Source organism: Bubalus kerabau, chromosome 2 (assembly GCF_029407905.1).
Source record: "Bubalus kerabau isolate K-KA32 ecotype Philippines breed swamp buffalo chromosome 2, PCC_UOA_SB_1v2, whole genome shotgun sequence".
NCBI classification, from domain to species: Eukaryota; Metazoa; Chordata; class Mammalia; order Artiodactyla; family Bovidae; genus Bubalus; species Bubalus kerabau.
The window spans coordinates 123,808,207-123,819,002 of record NC_073625.1 but is presented as its reverse complement, the minus strand read 5'-3'; the positions used below and the strand labels follow the sequence as shown (position 1 = coordinate 123,819,002).

Genomic DNA, 10,796 nt, shown 5'->3' with positions numbered 1-10,796 from the left:
CTCAGGAAGTTCACAATTGAATTTATGAAATAATGCAAAGATCAGTAGAGTACAGTGTGATGAGAGACATAACAAGTACAAAGTGTTGAGGAAGCACCAAGAAAGAGGTAACTAACTCTGCCTTAGGGGGTAGGAGAAAATTTTAGTGAGGAAGTCACATTTGACCTGAGTATTGCAGAATTAGTGGGGACTTGCCAGACAGAAAAGGGAGGGAATACTTCCCAGAAAAAGGAAATTGCACATACCTGTTTCAGGAAAGTGAATGATTCGGCTACAAAATATTAACTGAGGCTGGACCTTGGGTTGCTAGGGGTGTGGAGAAGAGTGATGAAAGACAGATTTGGCAAGACTGACTGAGGGATGGGAAGATCAGAGAGGGCCCTGTCTGCCAGAACTTTGAATTTTATAAGAATATGAAGCAGAGAATTGCAGCCCTGTAAAGGAGAAATGCCAGAAGCTGTTGGGAAAACTGAGGTACTTTAGAAGCTGAGCTTTAGAAATTTTTCTCTGATAGCTCTTTGGAGATGGACTGAAGGAAAACAAGGGGCTAGTCCAGGTAGGAAAAAAACAAACCTTACTTCAGGAATTTAGAAAACTCTGCCATGCAGGACATGATGGAAAAGCCCTAATTGTCTTACAAATAAGAATCTGACTGACTCTTGTTCTGTCCACAGCATCAAGCAGCTCATGGTACTAGTCCCCCATATGCCATTTACTCCTGAGGCCCACAGTAGAGCACAGGTGTTCATTTACAATCCTTTTATGACTGGCTCTGACAGAATTTTTTTTTTCAGAGCCTTTTTCTCAAGTTTGGAATTATTCTTTCACATGTGATTATTTGACAAATGTCTGATGATCCCCAATAGATTCGAATCTCTGAAAGATCAGGAATTGTGCCCGCATGTTGCTCATCACTGTCTCTGCAGGCTAGTAGACAACTTGGCAAATAGTAGATGCTTAATAAATGTTTATTGAAAAAATGTTGACTGAAATATTCAGAAACAATTGATATGATGGTATTCTGCATGAGAAATGTTCAGTTCCTCTTGTTTTTCAAAATGGCAAGCAAAATATTCAATCTGTAATTTAATTATTGTATAACCGATTTTTGATCCTTTATGTTAAATTTTCTCGCCAACACTACATGTGAACACTAATCCTGTAAGCTGAAATTCATGAGAAATGGGAACAAAATTTGATCAAATTATTTTATTTTATGGACATTATATTTCCAAAATAATATAATACCAACTGCTTTGCCTGGATTTAATAATTAGTATTTCCCTTTCATTCATTCTTTCTTTTTTTTCTCTTTTATTTTTCTCTTTTTTAAGACTTTTTTAACCTTAGGCAAACAATTTTTCAATCATGACTATACATTTGATGAGGTTCTATTAAGAAACTCCAGTGTGTCCTACTTCTTATAGGCATACACATAAAAAGACAGTCAAAGCACTTCATTAAAGGCAGAAAGATTAAAACAAAGCATTACACAACAAAACCACCCACATTCAGTTTTGCAAGTCTAACAGTCAGCCTGAATCATCACCCTAGAGCAGCCTGCATTCCGTTCCAACCCAAGGCTTTAGCTTACCATTCAAGACCCGAGAAAATAAAATATTAGTATTGGTGACCAAAAAGGCAGGTGTGCTTCTCTTTCCTTGGTAACTCTTAGCCCTGGAGGCAGCAACTGTTTCTTGTTTTTTACTTAGTAAACACAACTCTTGGGAGGTAATTAAAGAACCAGCAGAAATCTTAAGATCACCAAAGAATAACAATTAGTCCTCATTCTAGCAACAGAATCTCTGGCTTAAGAACCTCAGAGTTGAGTTTTTGAATCAGCCTTACCCATTCCTGGCTCACTCCCATAACAATATCCTTCATGTTATTCATCCCATTCTTTACCCTATTTTTCTCTTCTTAAAGTTTTATTCATTGCTTAGCCTGAAGTAATGACCTTGTCCTGCTAGTCCTAGTCCTTCTTCAATTGCCCACTCAAATGCCACCCTCACCCTCTCCCTCAGCATTTTAAGAAAACTGTGCCATTCCTTTGTCTGTATTCCTACAGTACATGGCTTATGCATTATTGCATGATATTTCTACTCTCTACTTTTCTCATCACCTGGTTGTCTGTTATTTTCCTGTTATTAGGTTGCAAGCCCCTTGAAGTCAGTAAGTGCAGAATTTATGCCTATAGGCTTACTTGGAGCCCAATTTGCACTTCAAGTAGTGTAGACAGGTGATAATAAATCATGAGTGGATGGATTCTAAAAAGTATATGAGAATCTTTACAATAATAGATATAGATACAATAAGACAATTAAGTTACAAACAGAAGAAATATTTGTTATAGGAACAAGAAATAAAAATATAAAGCAAGGTCAATGGAGTTATTGGAGCTGAATATTAAAATTCCTGGCAACTGATGAAAAAAGAGAGCTAAAGTACATCAACTGGATAAGAAGTAAGTGGAAACTGAAGCTAGGCCAGTTCTCACAAAGGTTGAAAATGAGTCTCAAATGATCTCAATCCCTTATAGAATTGAGATGATAAGCCTTTTTCTCTGTGATCTAAAAGAAAATAAAATACCATTCAGAGGAAGAAAAAAAAATACAGACATGCAATAACTTTTGTATATAATGTCAAACATTCAATCCAAATAACCAGTTAAGTCAAGAATAAGCTAAAATGGTGAAGAGGAAAACAAATAAACAAATGAAAAATAGCCCAACAGGTGAAAAACATACAGAAAAAAATTATTTTCCAAAAGTGACATAGAAATTAATCCATCAATTCAAAAGCTCTATATAAAGCCACCCTTAGACACATCAGGGGAAAAATACCAAAAAAAGGCAAAAAGAAAATTTAAAAAGCATACAGGAAAACAGACACATTCAAGGAAGTGAAACTTGATAAGATAACCCTTCAGAGGAAATTTTATTTCAGTTTCTTCTTTTTTTTTTAAGTTGCTTTACAATTTTGTGTTAGTTTTCTGCTATGCAACATTGTGAATCAGCCATAAATATACACATATCCCCTCTCTTTGGAACCTCCCTCCCACCATTCCAATCCCACCTTCCAGGTAGTCGCAGAGCACCACGCTGAGCTCCCTGTGCTATACGGCTGCTCCTCACTAGCTAGCTATTTTGCACATGGTAGTGTACATATGTCAATCTTACCCTCTAACTTCATCTCACACTCCTTCTCCCACTGTGTCCACAAGTCCATTCTCTATATCTGTGTCTCTATTCCCGCCCTGCAAATAAGTTCAGCAGTACCATTTTTCTAGATTCCACATATATGCATTAATATACTATATTTGTTTTTCTCTTTCTGATTTACTTCACTCTATATAACAGCTTCTAGTTTCACCCACCTCATTTCAGTTAACTCAAACTCATTCTCTTTTACGGCTGAGTAATATTACAATGACGAAGAATGCTCAAACTACCGCACAATGGCACTCATCTCACACACTAGTAAAGTGATGCTCAAAATTCTCCAAGCCAGATTTCATCAATACGTGAACTGTGAACTTCCTGATGTTCAAGCTGGTTTTAGAAAAGGCAGAGGAACCAAAGATCAAATTGCCAACATCTGCTGGATCATACAAAAAGCAAGAGAGTTCCAGAAAAACATCTATTTCTGCTTTATTGACTATGCCAAAGCCTTTGACTGTGTGGATCACAATAAACTGTAGAAAATTCTGAAAGAGATGGGAATACCAGCCAACCTGACCTGCCTCTTGAGAAACCTGTATGCAGGTCAGGAAGCAACAGTTAGAACTGGACATGGTTCCAAATAGGAAAAAGAGTATGTCAAGGCTGTATATTGTTGCCTGGCTTGCTTAACTTATATGCAGAGTACATTATGCGAAATGCTGGGCTGGATGAAGCACAAGCTGAAATCAAGATTACTGGGAGAAATATCAATAACCTCAGATATGCAGATGACACCACCCTTATGGCAGAAAGTGAAGAGGAACTCAAAAGCCTCTTGATGAAAGTGAAAGTGGAGAGTGAAAAAGTTGGCTTAAAGCTCAACATTCAGAAAATGAAGATCATGGCATCTGGTCCCACCACTTCATGGGAAATAGATGGGGAAACAGTGGAAACAGTGTCAGACTATTTTTTGGGGGCTCCAGAATCACTGCAGATGGTGATTGCAGCCATAAAATTAAAAGACACTTACTCCTTGGAAGGAAAGTTATGACCAACCTAGATAGCATATTGAAAAGCAGAGATATTACTTTGCCAACAAAGGTTCGTCTAGTCAAGGCTATGGTTTTTCCAGTGGCCATGTATGGATGTGAGAGTTGGACTGTGAAAAAAGCTGAGCACCTTAGAATTGATGCTTTTGAAGTGTGGTGTTGGAGAAGACTCTTGAGAGTCCCTTGGACTGCAAGGAGATCCAACCAGTCCATCCTAAAGGAGACCAGTCCTGGGTGTTCATTGGAAGGACTGATGCTGAGGCTGAAACTCCAATACTTTGGCTACCTCATGTGAAGAGCTGACTCATTGGAAAAGACCCTGATGCTGGGAGGGACTGGGAGCAGGAGAAGAAGGGGAAGACAGAGGATGAGACAGCTGGATGGCATCACTGACTCTATGGACATGAGTTTGGGTGAACTCCGGGAGTTGGGGATGGACAGGGAGGCCTGGCATGCTGCAATTCACAGGGTCACAAAGAGTCGGACATGACTGGGTGACTGAACTGAACTGAATATTCCACTGTACATATCCACCACAACTTCTTTATGCATTCATCTGGTGATGGACATCTAGGTTGCTTCCATGTCGTGGCTGTTGTTAAAAGTGCTGCTATGAAATTGTGCAACATCCCAAAGCACCACCGCAGATGCTGACACCATGAACAATGTAGAGAAGACATGCATGGACTTGAAGTGCCAATATGACTAGTGCTTCCCTCAAGGGTAGACGGCTCCAGGGACCCATGCACTGACCCTTTTCAAGAGATACCAGAAGTGTTTTCAGAAAGCAATACAGGGAAAAGAGATTCCTATTGAAGGACTGGAGTTCATGGGCCATTGCAAAGAAAAATGATAGCTCTTCTGGACCTTGACAGTCACCTTGAAAATGGACTCCTCAAATCAGGAAATTGAGGACCCTCAATTTTGTCAATTAAAGCTGTGAAGATAGCATCAATTTCATGGATTGAGGAGGGTGGACTTTCCTTGCCTCCTTCTTGGTATTTTTCTCTTACTTGTAAAAGGTGATGAACACTCTTTGGATTGAGATTTTTAGCTTTGGCATCACAGCAGGAAACCAATGTGCTAGATAATGGGGTTATTTTGGATTGTGGTTGCAATACTTGATCTGGGGTCAATTTTAATTTTATCTTGTATCTAAGCACTGAAGAGCTTGTTGGGATGACCAAGATTGCCTGAATTCTGCTATGAAGGACATTACGTATCATGTACTGGAGTTATTGTTCATGTAAGCAGCTGGTTAGGATCTTTCTTTTCTCTCCGGGACTGAAAGCTTTGGAAGGTGTTCCCAGCACAACAGTTCCGATAAATGCTTGGGAGCACAGTTTCATTTTTATATAGTATCTTAACTGTTAAGATTGCTGGTAAACTGGGTTAGCCAAAAGAAGGACAACTTTTAACAGTTCCCTACCTTAACAAGAGGTGTCAGATCTCATGTTAAGATGTGAAAGCTTCAAGAACACTGTAATGAACATCATTTCAGAGCTCATGGTGTAATTCAGGGATTAAGGTCCTCAGAATGGCTATGGAATAAGAGCCTAAATTACAAAGATTCGCTGTTACCAACTTTCAATGTAAGTCAATGAGTTAAGCCAACTTGTGTATCACAAAAATGCCAAAATTCTGAATCTGGTTAAATGGAGGAAGAAAAGAGTTTGCTTCATTTGCCTTGCTTACCCACCCTGCCCTGTAATGCCTGTAATCATCAAAATAGAATAAATTGTAACATTTAGTTTCTATCATTATTTGCCCCTGGAACTCAACACTTTATGGAACAACCATTACCCTGTAATCCCACACATCCCATGTCTACACTGGGGGAAGCTTTATGTAATTTATAATTTTATAAATTTTAATTTATAAAAGTGAAGATTTATCTAAGCTAGGTATTATGGTAGAGCAAATGGAAACTTCACTGAGGGTTCTAAAATTTCCACAGTAAGCCACTTCTTAAAATGTTTATATAACAGTACCCCAAAAATGTCAGGATCAGATGAGCACTTACACACTGTATCTTGAGTGATGTGCTGCAGTGTTTTAATGTGCCCATACAGTATGAAACTTGTTTTACAGAAGGCCTAGATTCTATTACCTCTTCTTCACTTTACCAATAAATAATTTCTGTTTTTAATGTGGCCAGTCCTTAGTGTCATTGCAATACATTCTGCATTTACATTTTGACAGGTTAAGATCCATTATTCAAAAGATATTTGGAACCCAGCTGAGGTAGACCAGGCAAAAAGCTGGAGTTAAGTATATCTGTTCTGAAATAAGCCTGGCCACAAGACAGTCAAAATCTTGTAGCATTTTGAATCTCACCACAAAACTATCTGGTTGAGCCTTGAGAATAAAACAAATTTTAATGTAATTGCTACTGAAGGAATAACTTTTTCTGATTGTTTCTCATGCAGTCTTGACTTTATTCTGCCCATGAAATGACTCCAAGTAAGTATCTCAGCTACTTCAAAGGCCTTAAATTTTGAAGAGGAAATCTTAATTGCTCTTTAAGGGTGATTTTGTAATTATTACTGTTGTTACTCTTAATTTTTATAGCTACAAGAAGTTTTCAATTCCAGAAACAGATAAGGCCAGTTGCTGCTATTGCTAAGTCGCTTCAGTCGTGTCCAACTCTGTGTGACCCCATAGACGGCGGCCCACCAGGCTCCTCCGTCCCTGGGATTCTCCAGGCAAGAACACTGGAGTGGGTTGCCATTTCCTTCTCCAATGCATGAAAGGGAAAAGTGAAAGTGAAGTTGCTCAGTCGCGTCCGACTCTTCGCGACCCCATGGTCTGCAGCCTACCAGGCTCCTCCGTCCATGGGATTTTCCAGGCAAGAGTACTGGAGTGGGGTGCCATTGCCTTCTCCAGATAAGGCCAGCACTATAGGCTAAAAATAAAAGGAAATTATGAAAACCATAAGAAAAGAAAATGATACTGAAAAACAATGAAGAATTAAACTCATAATCTAAAATTATATGACAAGTGAAAATATCTTTCAAAAGTAAGCATTAAATAGAGATATTGTCAAATAAATAGTGAGAGAATTCATTGGCAGCAGACATAGCTCCCCAGGTGGCGCTAGTAGTAAGGAGCCCACCCGCCAATGCAGAAGACAGGCAAGAGACACAGGTTGGATCCCTGGGAAGGGAAGATCTTCTGGAGGAGGGTATGGCAACCCACTCCAGTATTCTTGCCTAGAGAATCCCATGGTCAGAAGAGCCTGGAAGGCTGTTGTCTATAGGGTCGCAAAGAGTTGTACATGACTGAAGAGACTGAGCACACACATCCTTTGAGTAGAAGGAAAACGATCCTAAACAGAAGTTCAAGAAGGAAATTATCCTGTAGAAATGTAAATGGGAAAAGGTAAATCACTGGAAAGTAGGAAAAAAGAAACGAATATTCATGATGTAAGCAATACTGGTAATATAATGTGGGGTCTAAAATATATGTATGTGCTTCGCTGGTGGCTCAGACAATAAAGCGTCTGCCTGCAGTGCTGGAGACCTGGGTTCAATCCCTGGGTCGGGAAGATCCCCTGGAGAAGGAAATGGCAACCCACTCCAATGTTCTTGCCTGGAAAATCCCATAATCAGCGGAGCCTGGTAGGCTACAGCCCATGGAATCGCAGAGAGTTGGACACGACTGAGCGACTTCTCTTTCTAAAATACATGTGTAATTAAAACACTCAACAGTAACAGCAAAAAGGACTGAATGGAGAAAATGGAATGTAATTGTCCTTAATTCCTCACATTTTCTGAGAGATGGACAAATTGTTAGTTTATAGAAGACACTAATGATTCAAGGATTTATGTTGTAATCCCTAAAAGAAAAGAAAAACGACTTGCAACTATTAAGCTAATAAGCGGGATAATGGAATAATAATTGAAAAAAATTATTAAATGAAGAGAAGACAACAAAACAGAAAAAAGAGGAACAGATAGGGCAAATCGAAAATAATAGAAAGGTAGTAGGTTTAAACTTAAAAATATCAGTGATAAATTTCTGTAAACAAACTACATATTTCAGATTTGATGAAAATAAAAAATGCACATTTTATCTGTGAGTCACACCATAAACATAAACATGTAGAGAAGTTAAAAATAAAGGAGTGGAAAAAGATATTATCAAATACCAACCAAAAATATTATCAAATATTAACCAAATATTACCTGATGTTATTCTATTAATTTCATGCAAGTAGACTTCAAGGCAAAAAGAGTATATATTTATTAGAAATAATAAACGAAAATTCTAACAATTATAACTCTATTTGTACTTAATAACACAGTCTCAATATATAGAGTAAGATGTGGCACAATTACAGTCAATAGTTGAGAAATTTAGAATTTTCTCTAAGTAACTGATAGGAAAAGCAGACAAAAGTCAGTCACATAGAGATAATTTGAACTATATAGTTAGCAAACTTGATCTTAATTTTCAAAGTATTAAATAATGCAGAGTATGTTTATTGGAAAAATACAGCATAGTATGCTTACAAAAATAATGTAAAAATCTCAAATGTTTGCATATTAACCAATATATTGATACTTCTAAAATAACCAGAGGGTCAATGAATAAATTACAGTGTAAACTACAAAATATTTTGAATGGCATACAGAAAAATATAGCATACAAAAACTAGTATATGCAGCTAAAACTGAGGCAATAGAAAAACTTTTAATTTTATAGGCATGTACTAGAAAAAAAGACTATATATTATTATATGTTTTCAAATGAATAATATGAAAATAACATAACAACATAATACTAGGTAAATTTGTAAAAATAACATTAAAGTAAACACAAAGAGAACAGAAAGAAGAGTACAAATTAACAAATAAACCCCAAAAATACAATAGAAAATATTAAAAAGCTGAAAAAATTAATAAAATGTTAAACATTATAGCATATTGATCAAGAAAACTTTCAACTGACCAATTATGGTGAAAATAGGGCATCATTATTGATACAGATATTAGGTAATAAGAAAATGTTAAGAAATATTTTTGACCAACAAATTTGCAAATTAAATGAAATGAGCAAACTCATGAGATTATGATTTACTAAAACAGACACAAAAATGAGAAAAATCTCAATATAATTTTGTAATTTTAAAACATCTCACAAAAATTTTTTCCAGGTGCAAATGGCTTGAGAAGTAAAATTTCTCAAACATTTGTAAAAGAAAAAATATTATATAAAGAACAAATAAAAGCAAAGCAAAATATTTTTCTTTTTCTTAATTGATCTAAAAGATAACTATTTGCTGAACATATAATAATAGCAATGTACTAGATAATTATAGCACGTAGATAAGTAAAACAAGTGACAACAATGCCATCAGAAATAGAAGAGAGGAATTAAGAATCTTCTCTCATAAAGTATCTGCATTATAGGTAAGTGGTGTTGGAAAAGACTCTGATGCTGGGAGGGATTGGGGGCAGGAGGAAAAGGGGATGACAGAGGATGAGATGGCTGGATGGCATCACCGACTCGATGGAGGTGAGTCTGAGTGAACTCCGGGAGTTGGTGATGGACAGGGAGGCCTGGTGTGCTGCGATTCATGGGGTCGCAAAGAGTCAGACACAACTGAGTGACTAAACTGAACTGAATTGATAGTGTTGTTTAGATGGTGGACTTTGATTAACTTGAAATGGATGCTGTAAACACTAGAGCAATCATTAAATAATTTAGTATAATAGACTTGCTAAGAGAGGAGATAAATGTGATTATATAAAATAATTAACCAGAAAAAGTTTTAATTAAACTAAGTCAAAAAAAGAGGGGAAAAAGAAAAAAGATCAATCCAACTATATTAATAATCACTTTAAATGTGATTATGTAAAACAAAAAGCAAAAGGAATTCCACATCAGCATTATACTCTAGTTAATAACGTTGTTTTTAATGAAAGTTAGAGTTATCAATTCCTATACTGTTATACTGGATGCTGGATGGTTGAAGCTGGATTTCTCACTGTTGGCCTGAGAGTTTACAAATAAGCAGGTTACGGAGACTAGAATTATCAATATTTTAATGAATTTTATTTGGAGACATTAATATGAACTCGTTTAGCCTAACTTATAGATGGTTACAAATAGAACTATTTATACATATTATATATTCATTGGTTTGTATATTCCCTTGGTCTTTCAACTGATGACATGTACAACTTTCTAGAAGGACACAGATTATTGAAACCAATAGAAAAGAAATAGAAAATATGAATAGCCTGATATCTATTAGAGAAATTGAAACTTTAATTTGAAAGTTTCAACCATATAAGATCCTAGTTTTTATGGCTTTACTGTTTTTAAAAGTCCTACACAAACGTTTCCATAAAATAGGAGGAAATACTTGCCTACTCATTTTAAGAAAGCAGCTTTACACTAATACCAAAGCCAGACTAAAACATTACAAAGAGGAAAAAAAAAAAAAAAAAAACGAGAGAGAGAGAAGAATCTGAAAGACCAGTCTTCTTCAGAAATACAGATGCAAAAATACTATTAAAAATATTAGCAACTTGAGCCAAGCAATATATAAAAACCACACCAAAGGGAATTTTGCTCA

At 36.5% G+C, this 10,796-nt stretch overlaps 1 protein-coding gene across 1 annotated transcript; it reads left to right on the top strand.

Moving 5' to 3' along the window:
* The first annotated feature begins 4,868 nt into the window (after nt 1-4,868).
* On the top strand, nt 4,869-5,063 carry LOC129644886 (TP53-regulated inhibitor of apoptosis 1-like). The gene is given in 1 exon segment (XM_055570308.1): nt 4,869-5,063. A coding segment is annotated over 1 exon segment (195 nt).
* The last annotated feature ends 5,733 nt before the right edge of the window (nt 5,064-10,796 follow it).